At 38.0% G+C, this 23,992-nt stretch overlaps 1 protein-coding gene across 3 annotated transcripts; it reads right to left on the reverse strand.

Annotated features, from left to right (window-relative positions):
- Positions 1 to 240: 240 nt before the first annotated feature.
- si:ch211-261d7.3 (myb-related transcription factor, partner of profilin) lies at positions 241 to 6,333 on the reverse strand. 3 transcript variants are annotated; one of them, XM_056475761.1, is made up of 4 exons: positions 6,042 to 6,333; positions 5,267 to 5,933; positions 4,222 to 4,647; positions 241 to 1,660 (listed from the first exon to the last, which is right to left on the reverse strand). In XM_056475761.1, the coding sequence occupies exons 2-4, from the start codon at positions 5,622 to 5,624 to the stop codon at positions 906 to 908; spliced, it is 1,539 nt and encodes a 512-aa protein (XP_056331736.1). In that variant the 5' UTR covers positions 5,625 to 5,933; positions 6,042 to 6,333; the 3' UTR covers positions 241 to 905. The 3 variants fall into 3 exon arrangements, with proteins under 3 accessions (XP_056331736.1, XP_056331737.1, XP_056331735.1); XM_056475762.1 differs by having other exon boundaries at positions 4,222 to 4,629; positions 5,267 to 6,333; XM_056475760.1 differs by having other exon boundaries at positions 5,267 to 6,333.
- Between the last annotated feature and the right edge of the window lie 17,659 nt (positions 6,334 to 23,992).

Genomic DNA, 23,992 nt, shown 5'->3' on the forward strand with positions numbered 1-23,992 from the left:
AGGCTAATTTAAATTATAGCAATTTACATATTATAGAAATTGCATGTCAGTATTAGTAAGCTTTTTCATTTTTTACTTAAATGTGTTATACTGAATAATAAAGGAACATTATTTTATCCATATATTGGCATTTTCAAGCTTGAAATACTAGACATTTCAGTAGCATTTAATATGCCTTTCGAGTATAACACTTCATTTTTCCAATATGGAATTACCAATAATTTCCTTGGATGAAAAACCTTTATAAATGTATAGATTGCTTTTATTAAAACTTGTTCATAGGCAGACATTTTTTCCAAGTACAAGTGATTTTTGTTAACACGGTGAAAAGTTTTCAAAATAGTATATTTGAGCGTAACTATCTTGCGTTGCATGCAGAATGACTGGGCAACCTTAGATCTATACATTAGTCAGTATTTCTGATAACTGCATTTATTTTCACGAAACTTGCCAAGTTCTATGTATTATAACGTCCCTTACAACAGCATTTGGATGTATTTCCTTAAACTGCGATAGTAGAAAAGTAAAATGTCATTTTGCAGTGATCATGTGAAAGAATAAAAGTGACGTCTCACTCTCAACAGCATCAACATTGAAGAGTATTTAAGCCTGCCAAGATCATATTTTTTTTAAACTTGCAGTTTTTATACATGAACGCAAGCAAGCAGGTCTATAAAACCTTAGTAGTTTGCTATCAGCAACAAGAGCTTAGAAGTCAATTTAGATCGAGAAATAGCTTTGAGCTATTTGGTGTACATCTTATACACTTATAATATATCTGCGACAGGCATAACATAAAAAGTGGCGGCAATGACATGGCACAATCTGCAACTAATTATCCTTATAAAACATTGCTTTAAATAAATAAATTGACTGCAACCGCACAGTACAGTTCTATTCGCATGTCAACGTCTGCGTCTTCGCCTGAGCTCGTGACGTGGCTGTTCAGTTACTCCGTTCATCTCAGTCGGTGGTTCTGAGTGCCGAGTACCATCTAAAATATCTGGAGGAGGTGGAAGAGGTGGGACAGTTGCTGGGATTTGCTGCTCGAGCTGCGGATGGTCCTGTGCCAATAACAGTTGTTGATAAGGCTGCTCTTGTGGAGGGTCCTGTTGCTGCTGAACTGCAGGTTGCTGCAATTGTTGTTGTGGAATTTGTTGAGGGGGCGGCTGATGCTGCATCTCAAGCAGACCCAACAGACGCTGCAAAAGTACATTATTCTGCTGCAAGCTATTTGTAAGGGCCTCTTGGGAAGCCACAAGCGTCCGCATATCTCGCCTGAAGCCTTCTCCAAACTCTCGCAGGTTTTGTTCCATGCGGTCGCCAAGCTGCATGGCTGCTTCTCCCAGTCCGCGCAGTTCATCTTCCAGCCAGGAGGAGCGTGGAGGAGGAGGCTCCAGTGGGCCCTGGTGGGTCCCTAAGGATGGTTCTGGGCTTGGCTGAGGGGTTCCGTTGAGGAAGGGAGCACTGTAAAGAGGTGAAGGAGGTAACCAGCGCTCTGATGTGGGAGGTGGTACTATTCCCAAACCCAGGCCCAATCCCAGTTTGTCCTCCATACTGTTCTCCACACCCTCACAGTCATCTCCATCGTCACACTCCGGCTCGCCTGCTTCTTCCTCCTTTTCAAAACCGTCTCTTTCAGAACCATCGCCAACCACAACTGAAAGAGTAACAAAGAGTAATGTTAACTATTAGTATTCCCATGTTTTAAGTTACTATAAAGTCAAACACTAAGAAGTTGTCCTTTTTTTAAATGACATACTGCAGTAGACAGCCTTATCGCACCAGTGAAGTGTCTTGAAATGTGCATTTTTATTTGATGTTTGACAATCTCAACTGAAAAATGAAGAGAGGGTGGGACATAGAGTAGCCCCTTTTAAAAAGCAGCCAATAGCGTTTGTTTTAAATTACAATTCTGCCAGCGAGTGTGGTTGAGCTCAAGTGCATCACATGAAAAGCAAATGAGAATCATCTTGGAGGGGACGGGTCATGTCAGATACTAGAGAGCATTTGGTGGGTCAAGATTTGATGAAAAATTGAAGTATGAGGTGATGTGAAAAAAGCGTTGATGCATTTAGACGGAAGTTTTGCCCCTTGTTGTTTTAATAGCAAATCCATTTGAGCTACTTTGTGGACTCATGGGTGTGCCCATCTATAAAGAAAGTGTGTTAGGGTGCATTGTTGGCACGTTGCTATTTTGAGGAACTGAAATGGACCACGCCACACCAAGTAAAAGCTGGTCTAAAGTCCAGCACAGAGGGTGTTAGTTATGCGCCTATGCAGGTTCAAACGCTTAATACACAAAGGATGTACAGCAATACACAAATATCTTTACAAACCAAAAAAAGGATTAAAATACTACAAAAATTATTTTTACTACATAGATATAATAATAAAAAAAATAAAAAATAATAAAAAAAAACACTGCCTCCATGCCTTCTTCATGTCCGGGGGGCTCTTTTCAGTTTTTTTTTCAGTTTCAATTATTTATTGCATTTTTATTATAATGTTATTATCAGTATGATTTATTATATGCATATTTATATTTGTTTTAATAAAAGCAAATTTAGATTTGTCCATCTGTCAGGTTTTAGAGACGAATGCTACACCATATGGGGCATAAGAATAGGACATGTGTTTGGATATAACTCCAAAACTATAAGTTGTTTTTTTTTAACCACACTTCATTATTATTGCTCATTTATTCATTTGCAGAAAAATAAAACTGAATTTAGAAATAGTTTAAAAAAAAACTTTGGTGCTTAACAAATAAAATTAAATATGTAGGCTGATGGATGTCTTCAGTGTAGTGCTTACAACACCGTTTCCTTCTCCACGAAAGTAAAGTATTAAAGTAAAGAGTAAAAGTAAAGAGAAAGTAAAGAGGCCGAATGGAGGAGGCTCATTCTTTATCCTCGCTCTACAGATGCTCTGTTAAACTGTTTTCTTGCTAGTGAAGTGTTCAGTTTGTCCATTCAGTTTTTTTACTCACAAAGTTCACCATGTAAATAGCAAACGCACCATGGCAACTGACTCTTAAATGGAATGAGAGATGAGATTCTGATTGATTTAATGCACGCTATGCTCAAAACACACCCACAACTCATTAAGAGAATGAGCACAACCCTGTTAGACCATGCGCCACAGCGCAAACCGTATTTTTCCAACCGTAAAATAGCAAAAGTGAATTCAGACACGCCCTTAACAAATTTGCGTTAAGCGCTTTACACTTTGCACCTAGATTGTTAAAATAGAGCTCTTAGTCTATTTATTCTGTCTAAACTCTGGGGAAAACCATGTGGAAGCTGTTATAGAGGACTAATTAAGCAGGGAAGGGTAATTTATTTTTACAAACTGAATTTAATATGTGGTAAAAGATATGCATAAGCAGTATTAAAATATAAGCCAATTATTTCATTTACTTGACCAGAACTAATAAGAACAAACATGAATCTTATCAAGATTCTTGCCTAGGGAGTCCTGGTTTAGTTTGGTCTACCACAAATACCTTTCTTTAACCCAAACATGTTTTCTCTCTTCGGCTTGATTTGTTACAAGTTTTGGAAATCTACAGTACTCTAATGATGCTTTTCCACTGCATGGCATGGTTTGCTACCGCTCACTTTTCCACTGCGTTATATAACACCTTGGGTGCAGTTCCAGGCGTGCCACAATATTACCAAAATGTGACGTATTCACACGGCTGATCAGCAATTGGTCTGAGAATCATCACTACCAATGTCATTGAATTTGTGACACTAGACACCAAACAACCAGAAGAAAAAGACATGAAATGGCAAAAAGACTGAGATGGCAGCAGAATCAGCAGATGAGGTCCATATGTTCCTTTCATTGGTAGCTAGGGAGCAGACCCAGTAAAAGTTTGACAGGAAGACCCAGAATGATTTTTTTAGAGGCCAAGGCAGTAGAGGCAGTGCAACTACAGTGATAATCCCACTTTAGCGGTACTAAACTGCAGTTGAAATAAAAAACCAAGCCGAGCAAAACTGAACCGAAATAAAGCTTGCAGAACCATACCAAACCCAACAGTGGAAAAGCAGCTTAAAATGATAGTAATTGATCATTTTTAGCAGTAAGTCTGTTCTGTGCCACCAATATGGACAATCGATGATCGCCCTGAAAAAACTCCATAAGGAAGACTAACAAAACTTGTTTCATGCCAAATTTACCAGACAACTCAAATTTGTGGTGATTGATTACCTGGATCAGTGTCTGACGAGCAACTGTAACTGGCTTTTCCTCTGGTACTCTGCTTTTGGCGAGACTGCTGCAGTCTGGGACTAGTAGGAGTTGGTCTTCCCATAATTGTGGCCCCTCTGCTGGACGGCAGGTAGCAGGAGCGGTGCCTCGCATCAGCCAGTCTCCCGCCGTTACGTCTCTTCAGGTCATCCCAGCGTTTCTTCACTTCTCTTAGTGTCCGTGGTACTCTGGACACAGCATTGACACGCTCAAGTATCCCGGCCCAAATGCGCTCTCGTTCTCGGCGCCGGAGCCTCCCAGCTGGACCAAACAGCTCCCCTTCACAACGGGTCACTTCTGACACCAACACCTCCAGCTCTGCCCCACTAAAGCGGCTCTTCCGTTTCCCTACACCTCCTGCTGCTAATGCTGAAGACACACCTCTGCCTTTAATCAAAAGATAGATTTGAATTCCATATAATTTTCTATTTAAAGATGCACTCGGTACATTTCTTGCGCATGTTGTGCAGGTCAGAATTATACTGACAGCATCATATACAGTAGTCAACATTTGAAGATGATCAAAACAGATTTTCCAAAATTGTCTCAAGACAAGAATTTGGTGTTTTTGTATGGTTTTCAGATAACTTTGATGACAGGTGAAGATTTATTTTATTTTTTTAAGTTTTTATTTTAACCAAGTTTTACTTTAACCAATTCTTTCTACATTTGCTAAACTTTAGTTAAAAGGAAAAACAGACAGAGTGCATCTTTAAATACTATCATTAAAAAGACAGCTCGCACGCAAAATCATTTCCTCAATCATCATTTACTCACCCTTGACTTGTTCCAAGCCAGACTGAGTTTTATGTTATGTTGAACAGAAAAGATCATATTTATGTTGCAGGTTTAAGTATATTGCGTAAGCATGTTGGAAACCTGTTACAATTGTCATCCATATGAAGGGAATGAATGATGACTTTTATTTTGGGGTGAACTGTCTCTTTAAGGACAAAAATCACAACTTAAGTGAAATCAACTTATCTTCCAACCATCCAAGACTTACTTTGGTCAATTGGGATGAGATCATCCGAAGACATGCCAGGAGCGACTATGTTGGGGTGCACGACCACAACATTAAAGGGCAGGCTGCTTGGCAACCCGCCGTTCTGATGATCACAGCTGGCCTCAGAGTCGTCATCTTCCCTGGGAAAACCGTCCTCGGACACCCCGCCTCCAAAGGGACCCTCTGGAGACTCCACTTTGATGTGCATGGGAGGTGAGTGCTCGTACAGCAAGCCCCCCTCCTCGTAGTACTCAGTCATGGATATGTAGTGCTTTACAGACACACCGACGTGACGGCTGGACAGCGTGCCATTCACAAGAAGGGTGAAAAGCCACCATGCTGTTCCATGGCATAGCATTCATCGCCTCATTGTAATGACTAACATGGACAGTAACACACAGCCACAGAAAACACACACTCACTGGAGAACAGCAGTAAGTTAGCGTGTCATTTTATGAGGCAATTCAGATGAATTCAGCGAAAAAAATGCGACGTGTTTGTTGTGCATCTTAACAGAACAGGAAAACAAAAACCTGTGGCTTTCATCCAAAAGCGAAACTCGTTGATGTTCTTCTGATATTCTGACATTATGTATATGAATCATTCATAACATGAAGAAATCCGAAAGCTATTCCGCTAATCTTGAAATGACGAGGAAACCCCGAGGCTACAGTGGAGAAATTAAAAATAAAGAAGGTATGGATAATATAGTTAAATGCACATTGAACGGAATGTTTAAATACGCGAAAAGCGTAAATATGAAGGCCAACATTACCTGTGTCGCAGCAATGCGCATTTATTCTGCACCACATCCGCAATGGATGCGCATTCCGCATAAATTACGTTAGCCGCCACTCGCTCTTCTCCAGCAGCTACTGCTGATCGCGTTAAAGTCATAAATGCGACGTACCCGCATACCGAGTCACGTATATTCTCATAAAATTAATCCACAGCCACACTGAAGGACTGTGATAAATCCTAAGTTAGTTTATAACACGACATAAACATGATTTAAAGTGCACAGGCGCAAAGCTAACCTGTTAAAATCCTAAATGTACACACAGCCCAAATGGTCGCAGGAAAATGACATCACAGAAAGCTGTTTACCGTGCGGCTATTTCCGAAACTCTGACACTAGTTTATTGATCGAAACTATTGTATATTTAGACAAGTCCGCTTTAACACATTTTCCAAACAGACTATTTAACTAAAACATATTTTAAAAACAAAATAAATGAAGGCTGATTGTACATCTCAAAAAGTGCTGTAAAAACACCAGGCCTTGGCTACACGTTTTGCAGAACTTTTCAAACGATAAAACTAGGCTATAATAATTTATATAGTTTTATAATACATGTGTTTTTAAATGATGCTTAATGAAAAAGCTTGCCTGCCGCCAAGCTGGAATTAGCCTAGCACTTAGTTTGTGCTATCTGGTTTACAATTACACACGACATCATAAGAAAGAGATGTTGTTGTTCTTGTTGCAATCTTTTATTTGTGAAATGATTATGCTTATGTGACAAACCCACATCCTAAAATGCAAAAAGCATCTAACCTATCTGTAGAATTACTATTACTGTATATTTATCCGAGTCATATATTTTTAAGCCGATGATTGTTAATGATAATTCATTATTTTTTATATTTGATTTCTAGATGCTGGTCACACTTTACAATAATCTTTTACGTTATTGTACTAAACTGAACCTATAATGATTATGAACAATATTTGTACAGAACTAATAATAAGTTAACTAATAATAAACATTTACTAATGCATTATTAGAATTTAAAATCATGCTCAACATAGTTAATGCACTGTGACGTGAAATATCAATAAACAACTTATTTCATTAGCTAACATTAACAAAGATGAATACAATAATAAATGTGTTGTTCATGTTCGTAAATACATTAACTAGCAACCTTATTGTAAAGTAGGGGTGTTGCTAGACATAAAGCTTTACTGGCGCACGGGATCCCTCAACCGCACACACTTCCCCCTACACAAAACATATGCTGGATAAGTTGGTGGTTTATTCCGCTGTGGCGACCCCTGATAAAGGGTCTAATCCAAAGGAAAATGAAAGAAAGAAAAAATGAATAAATAAAACTTTTATTATACAACTATTATTATAAATAAATAAAAAAAAAATCAATACACAACTAGAGTAATACAAGATCTTCTAAGAAATCTTTTGCATGAATTTTAGTTTCATATAACAATAGAGAACACAAAAAATGTATAGAATTATCTTTTGTCTGAGACCTGATTGTGATGGTGGAAAATTAATGTTATGTAGTCTAACTTCCCTGACTCATCATCTCTTCTTTGTGCATTATACAAAAAATCATCTTACAGGAGCCATGTTTAGTCAAAATATGAAGATGATCATCATATTACTTAAAAATTAGTTTTGCTGCCTTCAAAAACTTGCTTTGTGCCGACCAAGTGGCAACCCCCTTCTCTCCCTTGTGAAGCTAAAACGGATGTAACTGAAACTGCAATTGATCGACTCGCCTTTGGGGGCTGGCTCCAGGAACTCCAGATGTTTACTGACTGCAATGCTAAATTGGCCAATTTTACAGCTGATAAAAAAATGTTTACAGCCTGGTATAAAAGATGGTTTTGGTACATATAGCTAATATAACCCTTCATGACAACTCTGAGGGGGGTGAATTTTTTTGTAACTCATCCATTCCGTTTTATTAAGTTATAGTAAGTCTGCATAATTAAGGGCGTGGCCACTTGAGTGACAGCTAGGTCTCGCTGGTCACCTTCATGTCACCTCAGCCAATTCTGGCTAATTAGCCACTGAACTTTTGGAATTATTTTCTACAATTATCAGATAATATAGCATGCTGTGTGCACTTAATTGTGGTCACAAACCATTCAAATGACCTCCATTTCCCGTTTAAGTGAAATTATATATTTATATACCATCTCGATAAATGTATTTGTTTAATTTAAAATAATTTATCATTTATATTTTTTTTAGAACTGTAATGCACTCTAGAATCCAAACAGATTGATTAGCTGTAGGCTATAGAACAGTCACCTGAAACGTTATCATACAGTGTTATGCCTAGATTTCATAAATAGCCTTGCATTTACTAACTTTATTTGACTTTATTTGAAGTATTAGGGAGTCATTTGCATTTTCCTCCTGTATAAGAACACCATTAGTACAATATTTAGTGGCTCAAAGTCTTACAACAGTGTATTTTAAAAGACTAAACACTTTATTTATATAATATACAACTAAGCACATGTAGTCAGAACACAAATGAGTCGCAGGTAATGAAGTATTAAGCGTTTCTCCCTAAGAGAATGTCTAAGCAAAATGCTAAAGTAGGCATCTTTAGCTTCACTGGCGCTCTGCCTCTCCCTTTTTTGGGCACCCCCGGTCGGTTTAATGACGCGCAAACAAAATGGCAATGGTTGACCACACCTTGCGTTCTTCAGAAACCTATGGGTGACGTCACGGATACTATGTCCATATCTTCTACAGTCATGGTGCTGACACTTCTGAATTAAAAGCTGTTACACCAGTTCCACAATGTATGAGCAGCGCATATTTTTTTCGGCATGCAAGTTAAACAACTAGGATTCACAGCAGGAGCAGTGTGTGAGGCGCGAGGGAATGTTTTTCGCTGCTTATGTGTCAGTTTGTTTTGAATTAAACTATATTGCTTTCACAAGCGTTGATTTGTTTGTACATAGAGAAAAACGTCTTTATTCTGGTAATGCTACTCGAATGTATTATGAATGAACAATCCTGTTTTCTAGCAATTTTCAGATAAATTTTCAACAATGCTCTTGTGAGTCTTCTTCTTCTGCCCATTGTGGTTCCATTAGCCACAATTTAAATAACTGCCACAGAGAAGACATCTAACAATCTATGAACACCACCACCCCCTTCCTCTTGGAAGGACATCTGTTCATGCACCCATCAATCTGCCTTTATAGGATATTCCTGATTATCAATTTCCAAAAGACAAAGACAAGACTAATACAGCTGTACATGCTTGCTGATCTCAAGCAACGCACAAGCTGTTCCACTCTATTGAGAACTATGACGTGTCTACAGACACTTTGGAAGTTCGCTAGAAGACCAATCACTCTGAAGAATGAAGTTGCGGTCACACTGGGCTTTTCCTCCCATAGACTTCCATTCATACGCACGCGAATGCGTCAGACCGGAAACGCAAGGTCATGCGTTAAGTTTCGCAGTTCGCTGCGATGCAAAGTTTTAGCTTGGTGAACTCTGACCTGCGAAATCACATCACTTGACTGCGTGAGACCAATCGAGGATCAAAACAGGACCTCTCTGGACAGAAATTTAAAACATGGAGCAATCGTTCGCTTTTTTTAATGTCTAATTATCTTGTTTAATCCCGCCCCTTTTCGCAGCGCCATACGACAGAATTTCGCACACACAAAGCCCAGTGTGACCGCAACTTAAAGCTGCGGTCACACTTGACTTTTCTTCCCATAGACTTCCATTCATACGCACGCGAATGCGTCAGACCGGAAACGCAGGGTCATGCGTTAAGTTTCGCATGTTGCTGCGGTGCAAAGTTCAAGCTTGGTGAACTCTAACCTGCGAAATCGCATCACTTGACTGCATGAGACCAATCGAGGATCAAAACAGGACCTCTCTGGACAGAAATTTAAAACATGGAGCAATCGCTCGCTTTTTTTATTGTCTAATTATCTTGTTTAATCCCGCCCCTTTTCGCAGCGCCGTACGACAGAATTTCGCACACACAAATGCTGGTGTGACCGTAGCTTTAGACAGGCCAATGAATGCCTATGAATTGGCATAGCTCAGCTCCGCAGGTGCTGGTGATTAATCATTAGTAGAGTTTATAACCAGCGCACATGGAGTGAACCGTTAGCCTTTTTGCTTCAGAGCCTCATGAGAAACTGAAGAGAATGTTCTGCTAAGCTGTCTTCCAGAAAGAAAGCAGTATTCCATCCAGTCTGTGTGACAACACATACAGCAGCGGCTGAACTATGTCTACTTCCCATTCTCTGAGTGTTTCACTAGTGGCTAAAAGAGCAGTTTCAAATAAAAGAGCAGATTCCCATAAAAGAGCAACAGCAGCGAGCAAAGCATCTTTTTAAAGATTTCATTCCAACCGTGTGTTTCTGGGTGTGGTGGTTTCCTCTCCCTTGATGAAGGGCACAAGTATTGTGTTGCATGTCTGGGGCTCAGCATGTTGGGGTGGTGCTTCCCCGCTCCCCGTAAGTTGGTTAGCACTCAGGCAGGCATGAAGGTGACAGTGGGGGCTCATCCGTTGCCTTCTGGCCTGCGGACCCCTCACCTCTCCACAGTGTGCTTCGTCCAAGCTTTATGTGAGTGAGGCATCGCATCCCTTCAGGATGGTTGCACTGTCACTTAATGGCACAGAGGGCCAGATTTCCATCGCTGCATCGAAGAGTGGGTTGACGTGTTCTGATGATTTTCCAGACCCACTCCCGCCCTCCGAGGGTTGTAAGTGAGGTCTCAGACCTGGAATCGGACATGTTGGCTGTGATATCCCAGGCTGTTTCGGTGGGGGGACTCGAGACTGGACAGGTGTTATGTGGGAGTCAAGAAGAGGGTCAAACCCCCATCACCTTCTTCCCGGAGGTGCACAATGAACTCACGCAGGCATGGAGGACACCTTTTCTCATGCGCTGCCATCCTTACCACTCTTAAAGGCGGACCAGCCAGGAGGTACGAAGCGATTCCTCAGATGAAGTGGACTATTTAAGTTAATCTTTGCCGCAATGCGATGTAACCTGGAGAGGTCAGCCTAGACTCCCATCCAAGGCTAGTAGGGAGCCTCTGGCTTGCATGCTTTGGCCACGCATCAGTGCTACCAGGCGCAGAAACTGGCTGAGCTGCACGAGTGTGGTTCCTCTCCAGGCCTTACACAGAAACTGAGTATAGTTAATTTTAGGTTTATTAGAAATTCTTTATCAAATAAGGCTGCAAAATTGCATTTTTGTAAAAATGTAAATTCTATGATTCTCTCTCATAACAATTATTGTCTGATAAGTTGGTCTAACACAAAATCTACAGTTTTAAAAACTCTGGAATTATTATATAAACACTTAAAATTTTAGATAAAAAAACTTTTTAGTTTTCATCATTGTACTATTTTAAAAACCCATAGACTGCTTAATTGGGCAAACATCTTCTCTGAGTTCAAAATTGTTGTGTAACTTACAAGATTATGCATGGTTCAGCTCACCTATATCTGAATTTTTAAAAATTTAAATCTGTAGAAAACAATAACTAGGAGTGCAGCTAGAGCTGATTAAATTATTCCACTTAGAAAACCTTATTTTGGTCAAGCTTTTTAAAGCATCACGTCAGGGGAATTTGATACCACAATCTGCTAGAGAATGTGTATCTTTTAAATCATTTAAGTATAATTTAAGCAAAGGCTTCTTTTTTTTTGTGATCAAATTTTTATACAACAGTTGAAAATAATCTTGCATTACAGACAAAGATACCAACCAACTGCATTTTCTATTATTACCCCATCCCATCCCACCCCTGGAGAGAATAATAATTAAGAAAAAAGAAAATAAATCAGAGCAAAAAACAAAGAAAAAATAAAATAATAAAAAAAATAATAAAAAAATTTAAATAAATGAAATAAAATTAAATAAAAAAAGAATACATAAATAAATACGTAAATAAATAAATTAACCTCTGCATTTAACTTCTTACAAGAACACTTTTAACAAAGGTAGATACATTGGACTTTTACACATTGGTTAAATAAAATACAAAGAAGAAATTCACAATAGCATTTTTCCTTTTATCTTAGTTATTGCACATATCCATGAAGTGATAGTTTTTGTAGAAGCGCCATGGAGCCTTGCCACAGACATATTTGTTCCATATTTGTGATGCCCAAGAACATATACATCCTGTGTTTTCGGTCCAGGGTGTGTGGAGGCTGCCAACATAAAGCTAACATTTTTTAGCTGCTGTTAAAGCAGAAAATAATATTTTTTCTGAAATAAAGAAAAAAGTCAAAGAAGGAATCATCATTTAAAAGGAAAAGCTTAGGGCAACATGGTATGTCTGATTCCAATATGTCCTTCAAGGTCAGTGACACATTATGCCAAAAATTATCTACTTCAGGACATTCCCAAAACATATGTTTGAATGTACCTATGACATCCTCTGAGCAGAAATTACAATTGGGAGATGATGTTAGTTTCATCATAAGTGACGTTTCCTTGGAGTGAGGTAAATTCTATGAATCATTTTGAAATGAATTAGCTGATGATTAGGATTCTTTGAGGTAAGTTTAAAGTTAGTCCATATGGAGTCCCAACATAAATCATCAGTATTTGTAGAAGAGTTTGTCACACAATTCTTTATGCCAGATGTTCATAATTGTTAGTTTTTTGTATGATGCCTCTAAAAACAATAGATATAAAGCAGACACTACAGCTTTCGTTTTTACTTGTTATGTCAAAGTACTGTGAATTCTGATGGAGGGAATATTTACTTTCCACGGGACACCATAAGCTTTCATTGCAGATCTCAGACGTAAATAAAAGAAAAAAGATGTCCCTGGAAGATTATATTGTGCCTTCAGATCACTAAAGGAACGCATGCCATCTTCCCCCAAAAATGTCTGCTGAAGTGTGAATGCTTCTGTCGCTCCACTAAGGGAAAATAAAAGGCTTATTTTCTGTGAGAAGTCCATGATTATGAAATATAGGGGTATGGAAATGCCATTTAATATTCATACAGGGTAATTTAGCAACTGTGCGCCAAACAGAGAGAAGATATGATATAATTGGTCCAAAACGTTTAGCACTTTTCAATGGGATATTGCAAAAAACTAAATCTTTTAATCTATATGGAGAGACTAAATTAAGTTCCACTGATTCACACGGAACATGAGGGATGTCCTAAGTGGGCGTAAAACAAATGCAAATTCAAATTCAAATTTGTATAATTTGAAATCTGGGACACCCAGGCCCCCTGCATCTTTGTAACGCTGTAATGTTTTATGCATGAGGATTTATCATTTCATATAAACTTGGAAATTAACTTTGGTAGTTTAGACCAGTAATTAGTGGGAGGAGCTAGTGGTATCATGGAAGAAAAAAAGTTAATACGAGGCAAAACATCCATCTTAACTGTAAAAATTCAGGCTTCAAAGATAATGGTAATAAAGACCAACAGTTTAAGTCCTTGTCTATGCAATTATAAATACCTTGAAAATTATTTAAAGCTATCGTATGTAAGGAAGAATAAATCTCAACGCCCAAATATCTAAAACCAAAAACCCCTGGTATTCCAACTGGGAGTGCAGAAGAAGAGGATAGATTAAGTGTGGTAAAGCCGATTTAGTCCAATTGATTTTATATCCAGGGACAATACTGAACGAGTTAAAGACAGAAAGACCATGCGGAATGCAGTTAGATATCGTCCGCAAATAGGGAAATGGTGTGTGAGGTATTGGAAAAGGTGATTGGTTTGATCATAGCATTCTGATGGATTTTCTGTGCAAAAGGTTCAAGAGAAAGTGCAAATAAAAGAGGTGAGAGAGGACATCCCTGACGTGTACCGCGTAAGATAGGGAACTGAGATGAATATGTGCCAGCAGTCATAACCACCGCAGAAGGGTTAGCATACAAAACTTTAATCATGTTGATATAATCCTTACCTAATCCAAAACGTTCCAATACTGACCACAAATATTTCCACTATAGCCTGTCAAAGGCTTTTTCAGCATCTAAAGAAAAAGCGGCACAGGGGCTATTAAGACTGCTCATTACCTGTATGATATGTGGCAAACGAAGTACATTGTCACTTGCCAGGCGTGATTTAATGAAACCAGTTTAATCAGCGTGAATCAAGTTGATCATGAGACTGTCCAATCTGGAAGCTGGGACTTTGACATAAAGTTTAACATCACTGTTTAAGAGAGATAGGGGTCTGTAATTACCTCATAGTGTTAAATCCTTGTCAGGTTTTGGTAATAGAGTAATAATAGCCAAATTAGCACTGTTGTTTAAGGAGCCCTCATGGATAGAATATAGAATCATATCTAGTAATGGTTGTCCTAGCTCATCCCAGAAGGCAAGATATAGCTCAGGAGGTAGTCTATCCCAGCCTGGTGCTTTCCCCTTCTTCATGACTGTAAGAGCTTCTTTTAATCCATCTAATAAAATCGGGGCACTTAGAGATATCGTTTCATCCTCAGAGAGAGAAGTCAGGGATATATCTTGGAAAAAATTATCATTGGCAATGTCGCAAAACACAAGTTCAGAATTACATAAATTTTTATAAAAAAATCTTGAATTCTTTATTAATTTGTTTAGGTTTATTCATCAGGCCGTTGAGAGTTTGAATTGCTGCGATATTGGAATATTTTTCATTGTTTTTTAACCTGAGAAAGAGGAGATGATTTGGTACCATTAAAATAGTAAGTTTCTCTGACTTTGTGCATCAGGAATTCTGCTCTATACCTAAGCAAAGATTTAAGTTCTGCATTTATCCTGATAATTTCTTGTTGAACTTTTTCTGAATTTGAGAGTTGTTGATTTCCTTGTAAATTAGTAAATTTTGCTTCTAGGTCATTTATTTTGTTCAATCTAGTTTTATTCCGATGTGATGAAAAACTAATAGAAAAGTCTCTTATACATCCTTTAATTGCATCCCATAGATAATGAGGGTCCTCTACTGAACTAGAGTTTATTTCAATGAACCAATGTAATTTCTCCTTGAGCCTTGCACAGAAATCATCGTTTTGAAGTAGTGTTAAAACGCCAACGAGATGCTTTAATTGAAGCTGGCAAAATTGAAATTTTAGCTGACGCAACACTGTGATTCGATAATGGTCAGGGAGTTATCGCCACCTCATGCGTTTCAACACACGAAGGTCTGGATATAAAAATATAATAAATTCTGGTCAAACATTTATGCCTAAAAGAGTAAAATGAATATTGCTTTGTTGAGGGGTGAATTAAGCGATATAAATCTAGTCAATTTAAATCAGATAAAAATTTACACAGATCTGCGGATGATGGTGATTGATTCTTAGTGTAGTGTGTACCTGATCGGTCAAAAGATGCATCAATGACTGCATTCATGTCTGCGCCAACAATAAAATAATAAAAAGCGGGAAGGAATTTCGCATTAAATTGAGAAGGAGAGTAAATTGAAATAAAAGTTTTGGCCAACTATATTTACTTTAATGTAGGATATTCTCCCTTCCTCACAACTAAACCTTTGTAGAATATTAAATGACAATCTTCTTTTTAAAACTACTAATGTTCCACATGATTTACTGTTCATTGAGGAAGATGCCCCAATGTGATAATGCTTATTAGAGACTCTTTGGACATCTGTTTTTTTTAAACGAGATTCTTGAATGAGAGCTATATCTACCTGGTGTCTATGTAAATAGTCAAGGCATGCTGTGTGTTTAATTGGACCATTTAGTCCGTTCACATTCCAGGAAATTATATGTAAATCGTCAGAGGTCATGTCAATGAAAAATACAATAAAAATAGCAGTGCACATTGAGTAAGCATGATCTTCACGGAAACCCCATAACTGCAGAGGAATAATGCAAAATAATAATAATAAATTATTAAAAACAAACAAACAAAAACAAATCGCCAGTATCCCCATGAACACCCCATTTTCCACAAGAACAGTGAAAAAATGAGTAATACCACACCAAAGTGGTGAAAACGCGCCTAAGGCAAACACAAAAGGAAATATGGGTGAACAAAATCCTAAAATGGACAACATGACCCTGAGAAAGGCGGCAGACTTAATAGTGCTTCTCCCCAACCCATTATATATTATAGTCCTGTTTCAAAAATGTGCCGGTTAGGCCTTTAGAGTATCTGTAACTCCAAACGTTAATCAGAAGCACCCTTACACACTCTGTGGCATTTTTTAAACCTTAATGCCTCATCTCTCTTCATTTACTGGTGTGTCAGACCCGACCAGAAACTCATTAACCTCCAGTGGAGATTTGAAGACGTTCTTTCTGAATGTCATCAAGCCTTTCTTGCAGAGTTTTAAACTGAGATTCAATAAACACTTGTTGCTTCTCCATGGCTGATGAGGCCGTGAGGGATTCCTCCATCTTTTCAGTTTCGGATGTTTGTTCGCGATTTGCTTGCTTGCCAGCCAATTTTCCATGATGTAAGGACATTTTATTGCACATTTTTTGGAAAAGTGTGGCCTAATAACAAAGTAAATATATGAATAATTCAATGAAAACGAGTGAGGTAGACGGAGGTAGAAAACTAAGCTGCCATCACGCTCACAGGTCACGTGACCAAGTAAAGGCTTCTTAATAATGAATATTGTGAACAGTAGGCTTTTAATGTTGTTGTGGTGGGTGTTTTCTATTGTTGTTCATTTGAGTATGTTTTTAGTTTGAATTTGTATTTTTATTTGTATGGCCTTTAACATCTGGCAAAGGGACCACCAATAAAAAGTAGTCTTTGGGCTAATTTGGGTAAATTTATGTTTTTGATGAACGTTGATTAATGTTCACTGTCCCTTGTTATGAAATAAATAAATTAATAAAATAATTGATTTTGCACAGGGACATGGTGCTCCAGCACCTCGACCAGTTGGGGCTTCAGGTCAACCGGAAGAAGAGCAAGCTTTCCACTGTGCAGAGCATCTCCTATCTCGGGACGGATGAGATCTCTTATCTCCATGACGACACGCCTCACAGAATCGTGTGCCTGGATGGTGCTGTGCTATCTGAGACTACTCGACAGGGACACAGTGGTCCCACTAAACTTTTTTCAAAGGCTCCACACCCTCAGTTTTTTGACGGACCTTGCCTTTCTATGGGCCGGGATGCCCTTAGAACAAGTGTCCAGGCATGTTGTCATCTCGACAGATGCTTCCAGCATGGGTTGGGGGCTGTGTGTTATGAGAATGCTGCTGCGGGTTCATGGACCGGACACTGATTGCATTTGCATATCAATTGCCTGGAGCTGTTGGCAGTGTTTCTCACTCTCTGCCGATTTTTACTGGTACTGGAGCAAAAACATGTGCCGGTCAGGATGGACAGCACGAAAACGGTGGCGTATATCAACCGTATTCGCTCCCATCGCATGTCTCAGCTCGCTCGCCATCTGCTCCTCTATAGTCATACATGGTTGAAACCGCTGCATGCCATTCACATCCCGGGCGAGCTCAACCGTGCAGCTGATGCACTCTCACGGCAGCTGACGTCTTGAGAATAGAGACTGCACCAGGCATGCTCCAGCTGATATTGGAGCACTCCGAGGAAGCCCATGTTGACCTTCTGCTTCTCCTGAAATGACCATTGCCAGTTGTTTTATTCCCTGACCGAGGCCCCCCTTAGCATGGATGCATTGTCCCACAGCTGGCCCCCAGGCATGTGCATTTAAGCATTTTTCCTAGTGAGCCCTCTCGCACAGAGCTCAACCGTGCAGCTGATGCACTCTCACGGCAGCTGACTTCTTGAGAATAGAGACTGCACCAGGCATGCTCCAGCTGATATTGGAGCACTCCGAGGAAGCCCATGTTGACCTTCTGCTTCTTCTGAAAATGGCCATTGCCAGTTGTTTTATTCCCTGACCGAGGCCCCCCTTAGCATGGATGCATTGTCCCACAGCTGGACCCCAGGCATGTGCATTTAAGCATTTTTCCCAGTGAGCCCTCTCGCACAGGCTCTGTGCAAGGTCAGAGAGGACGAGGAGCAGGTCTTGTTAGTTGCACCTCTCTGCCCCAACCGGACCTGGGTTTCCGAACTCACACTCCTTGCAATGGCCCCTTTCTGGCTTTTTCTCTAGAACCTCCCTGTGTGGTCCATAGATGGAGCTCGGAAGACTTAGGTGACCTACTGGAGTCAATGCCTACACCCTGAAGTGAAGTCTATTTACTGAGTGGTGTATTTCTCGACGAAAAGATCCCTGGATTTGCCAGATTAGTGTTGTGTGATCCTTCTTTTAGGATAGGCTGGAGTGTAGGCTGTCACCCTCCACACTAAAGGTTTACTTTGCAGCCAACTTCGCTCACCATGATGCGATGGATGGCAGTATGCTCGGGAAGCATAACCTAATCATCCAGTTCCTCAGAGGCATGAGGCGATTAAATCCATCATGCCCCTTTCATGGCCTCTCTGTAGTCCTAGCAGGTCTGCAAAGAGATCTATTTTAGCCACTCGTCTCAGTATCCTTAATAATTCTGTTCACAAAGACAGCGTTGGCATTGATCAAAAGGGTCGGGGATCTGGAGGCATTTTCGGTCAGCAAATCATGCCTGGAATTCGGGCCGGCCTACTCTCACATTATTCTGAGCAACTCTTTGTCTGTTATGGTAGTAGGCAGAAGGGAAGTGCCATATTAAAACAGAGGTTGGCCCATTGATTAATTGATGCCATCACCCTCACCTATCAGTGCCAGGGTGAGCCATGTCCCCCGGGAGCAAGAGCACACTTAACATAAAGTGTTGCCTCCTCTTTGGCATTAGCACTCGGCAGGGATCTGCTGGGGATCGGTGCCAGCTATGCATGATCCCTGTTAACAATCCCATATGCGTCATTTAGCCACAGTGTTCCCCCCTCTCAGTCGGACCAGTGTCTTTCCTACCCGCTAACCAGTTTATCATATGTATCACTCTCCCTGAATAGCGCAGGTCCATATGTTCATACTGTCACCTAGTCTCCCCTTGGGTAGCAGGTGGCCTTCGCAGTGTCCCCTTTGGGACTGGCATGCTTTCCCATTGTACTGTTGTATCTATAAAATACCTAGACTACAGTTAGCTAGGTAAAAAGAATATTTACGACCCCCCAATCCTAAATTCCAGAATTATTCCCGTATTCTGGTAATTAAAAGGCCTAGGGGACGTTAGAAGGTTACACCCTTGGTGATGCTTGTGCACTTATGCTAATAAGCTTGGCAAACTTCACATCAAGAGTGGGATAGGCTCAGTTGCTGTGGCGTTTTCCTTACACACTCCCAAAGTGTCGGTAGACACATCTTCTTTCCCATCCTCAGGGAACGTGGGTTATATTCATAACCTGGATGTTCTCCAGTGTTCTTCAGATAAACCTCCAACGATGCTCTTGTGAGTTTCTTTCTTTTGCATGATGTGTGTCCATTACCTGAAAAAGAAACACCTGCCACAGACAAAATATTTAACTATCTAAGCCCACCTCCACCCCCTTCCTCATGGAAGGACATCTTAGTCGATAGGTGATACCTGACCGTCGGTTTCTTATCATTCCTGAGTTGTGTTATTCCCTAGTGTCTCCACTACACTCTGTAAAAGACAAAGACAACATAAATAGAACTCTGCCTGCTTGTTCAATACTATCTATCTATCTATCTATCTATCTATCTGACTATCTATCTATCTATCTATCTATCTATCTATCTATCTATCTATCTATCTATCTATCTATCTATCCGTCCGTCTATCAACAAACTCCATTGTTTGAGTCTGTTCAAGCAGTTCTACCTGTTTGCTGAGCTCCAGGTCTTCAAGTATATCTCCATCATTTCCCTTGGGAGTCTCTTCTTCTTCTTCTCCACTCCAAGCTGCAAAAGATAAAGACAGCACTAACAGAGCTCTACCTGCTCTGTTTTAGATAAATTTCCATCGATGCGAGTCTCCCTCTTCTGCTTGCTCTCTCTCCATTACCTGAAAGAGGAAAGACACAGACAAGGCCTATCTAACTATCTATACCAACCACCACTCGATTCATCTTGAAAGGATTAAAAAGAAAAAAATCCTGACCATCAATTTTCAGTGATTGCTGAGGTGCGATTCCCTTTTTTTTCTTCATGTGGGCCATTCCAATCTGAAAATACAATAGAAAAATATCAAGTAAATAATTAATCTTAATAGCATACTTTGTAAGTTTCATCTACTATTATCTCTTGTCTGGGTCTGTTCTAACACAAGCAAATAATTTCACAGGTATAAATAAATACTATACAAAGTGACAATCTATAAACTTATAATAGATAAATGTGTAACAATAATTAGTAAAACTGTAAATAGAAATAACGATAAAAAGCTACAAATGTTGAACAGGCCAACAGCATAAATTACTAATAAATATGACAACAGCCAGACAATCTATCCGATAATAAACATACAGTTATATTCAATGTGTCTTAAAGATGACAGCATACAAATACATTATAACAGATAAATTTATCTGACGATATACCAAATAATATGCTAATGTTAAACAAGATAGAAACAAATGAAGTACACAAACAAAAATATTGTGTTGATCTACCAACCAACAAATGGCATTCTACGATTATAAATAGCCTACTAGAGAAGATAATAATACACAAACTAGAATTTTATATATATATATATATATATATATATATATATATATATATATATATATATATATATATATATATATATATATATATATATAATTGACAAGTCGACAATATAGCAATCTCCAATTCAAACCAACATTCTGCAATGCTACAATCTACAGTCTAACCGACAGAAATGCTTATAAAACTAATATAATTATCTAAAACGGTATTACAGAGAGAAATATCTTTATTCTCCTTCAGCAAAAGCACGTCGAAACAACCATATATAATAACCTAAAATGATACTTTTAGAGAAATCTTAACATACCGCTAATGTCAGCGATGGTCAGACACTTACTGCAGTTTCTCTTCGTCAGCGGGCGTTTTTCGAACACATTCTTTTTTTTTTAGAATGCCACGAACTATGGTAACCACAGTAACGCCACCGCCATATTCAATCATTTTAAAGGTCCAGTGCACGATTTCCGTGAAGCACTGTAGACTATAACAATAGTCACCAGCAGACTGAGGAACAGATTTACCTTCAGAAAACCTTTTGAACTCTGCCCCCTCATACACCCCCACACTCTCCTCATAACTTATACTCCCCATAGTCACTGCACTATTTAATATTTGCACATTTAAAAATTGCACATATTCATTGCACTAATTCATTTTGAATTGTACATACCCTCTGTATACATATACATTTGTAATTGTTCATATATATTTCTGCATACTTCTGATTATTAATGAAAACCATATATTCTTCTATTGTTAATCTCTGTTCATAGCTAATACAACCTGCATATGATGTTCATAGTACATCCATCTATAAATATTACCATAGTTTTTCTATAATTGGACTTTATACCTTATACCTACTATATATCCAGCTCTTGCACTGCTGGTTAGACCTAAACTGCATTTCGTTGCCTTGTACATGTCTAATTACCAAAAAAATAAGTTAAATCTAATCTAATAATAATTCTGTAAAGACTTTAGGCCCCTGTAACACTATATTTTAAGTATATAAATATATGTTAATATTTCATTTTGCATGAATGTATACATCTTATTTCGGGCATATAGTAAACTAGTCTGTGTTATCTCTAAAAAAGTAAAATATAGTTCAGTTTAAACATCGGTAAATAACACTGAAAGGTTGAAATTTATATTCATATTGTTATATTTTTAATTATAGGCTATTGCTGTTGTTTTATCAAATTTGTTGCATGTACAAAACATGTATTTTCATGCAGTTGTACCGATTCATTTTTGTATCTTGACATGAATTTTTTTCTCTTGTGCTGAATCACTGTTGTGCATTTGTCATTTCCTTTTTCTGTTAAGAATATAACAGCCTTAAATGTCATTTATAAGAGACTTACAATAATAAACAATGCATAAACAATCCTCACACAAAAAAGTAGAAAATAGAGCATACACAGTAACTTCCCTCCTGAAAAATAAGATGTGTTTGAATGGTTTAATAATCGTTGGCGTACATATGATGTAATTTTTACATCGCAGCTAGTTTATTACGATGTACTTGTCTGAGTTGTCTCCCTGTTCCTCCAAATGCTCCATGCCAATCTGTCAAAGAGAAGGATATTAATTCATTAATTAATCTCAATACAATTCTTTGGAAACTAACTCCACTGCGCATTCTGTTCCAGCATAGAGAATAACGTCTTTATTCTGGGATGACCGCTCATGCAATTACAATAAAGAAAAACTGTAACTAAACACATTTACTGGGGCACATGCTTAGTAACTGTGGCCTATAGCGATGCCCCTGTTGTAAAGCATTACCCATATTTTATTTTAGATTAATTATCTTGTAATAATTTGTAGATCCTTCTTTTCATTTGTTTGTTTCTTTTATATTAATGTGATTATTTGTATTATTTATTTGAATATACTTTTAATTGTATTAAATAGTTTATTAAATATTTTATTTGATTTTAGATTTCATGTTGGAAATGACTTAATTACCTGCTTATATCCAAAGTTTAGCTTTCTTTTGTCAGGCTTTGACATAAAATGGCACTTTAGAAATTATAATATTTCTGCATTCTGACTGAGCTGCATACTGGAAAGAGCTTTTCCCACGCGCACACGCACACGCACATACATATATAATTTAAATGAGAGATAATACAGGGAGTAAAATTAAATGTATAACAGTCAGATATAACTTCTGAATCGCTGAAAGCTGTTTCACTTCTCACATGGTTGAAGAGTAAACATAAAATAGCTTAAAATACTTTCATTATCACTTGGCTTCACAAGAGTGCTTCAGTAAATATATAAAGGACCTATTTAAGCTACGTTTGTAACTAGAATCATATCCTTGCAGCCAATGTGATGCATTTCTTGTGTTATGTCACCACGCACATGATAACCTGTTTTATCATTAGTAGTATTTTTCTAACCCTAACAAAAGTCATATTTAAGTTTTGTTCAATTCTAAATGATAATAATAATAATAAAACAATAATGAATAAAAAATGATAATAATAATAATAATAAGGGAGAAAATGGAAACAAGAGTAATAGAAGTGTACAGAAAATTACAATCAACTGAATGCAGACATTCAACAATCACAAATGTTAAGATACACTGTCAATGTCGATATATATTGATATATATATATATATATATATATATATATATATATATATATATATATATATATATATATATATATATATATATTATTAACAAGATAATAATAGTTCATATTTCATATGCATCAATCACAAGAAAAAAAAATATATATAAATAAAATAAATTAAAATGTAAAGTATCATAATGAGAAGTCAAACGTGAGTGTGAAATGTCTGATTATAAATAGCACCTCTGGAACAGCCTGAATGTTGATTCAGTTGATTATTTTCCCATGTCATGTTTACTTAAGGTCACGTGTTTGTAAGAATTTGGTAACATTTCAGAAAACAATTTTCCATTAGTCAAAATTTCATGGCTTGGTTTCTTATAATCAAGGCGAATATTGGTTAGAAGGGGGAATTTATCAGTGCACACTTTGTGTTTCTTGTTCACTACTGTGCTCCTGTCTGTAATAAATGGGATTTTTTTTTAACAAATATATTGTCTTCCACTCATACATCTCTAATGTGAATGGTAATAAAGAGCTCTCTGAAGCATAACACTACAGAGTGTAGCATAATTTAGCCTTAATTAACACTGGAAAACAAACATTAATGAGTGCACCCCTTTTGAAAATATATTTTTATCCATTTTTCAGTGAATAAAGACTATATATTTTGGTGTATTAAAGAAAACTGTTTTGTTTAACAGTTATATTCATTAAAATATGTCTGTAATCACCCAACATCTTTTAGAAACAAATTCAAATGAGATGTTGCAA

Source organism: Danio aesculapii, chromosome 16, assembly GCF_903798145.1.
Source record: "Danio aesculapii chromosome 16, fDanAes4.1, whole genome shotgun sequence".
NCBI lineage: Eukaryota > Metazoa > Chordata > Actinopteri > Cypriniformes > Danionidae > Danio > Danio aesculapii.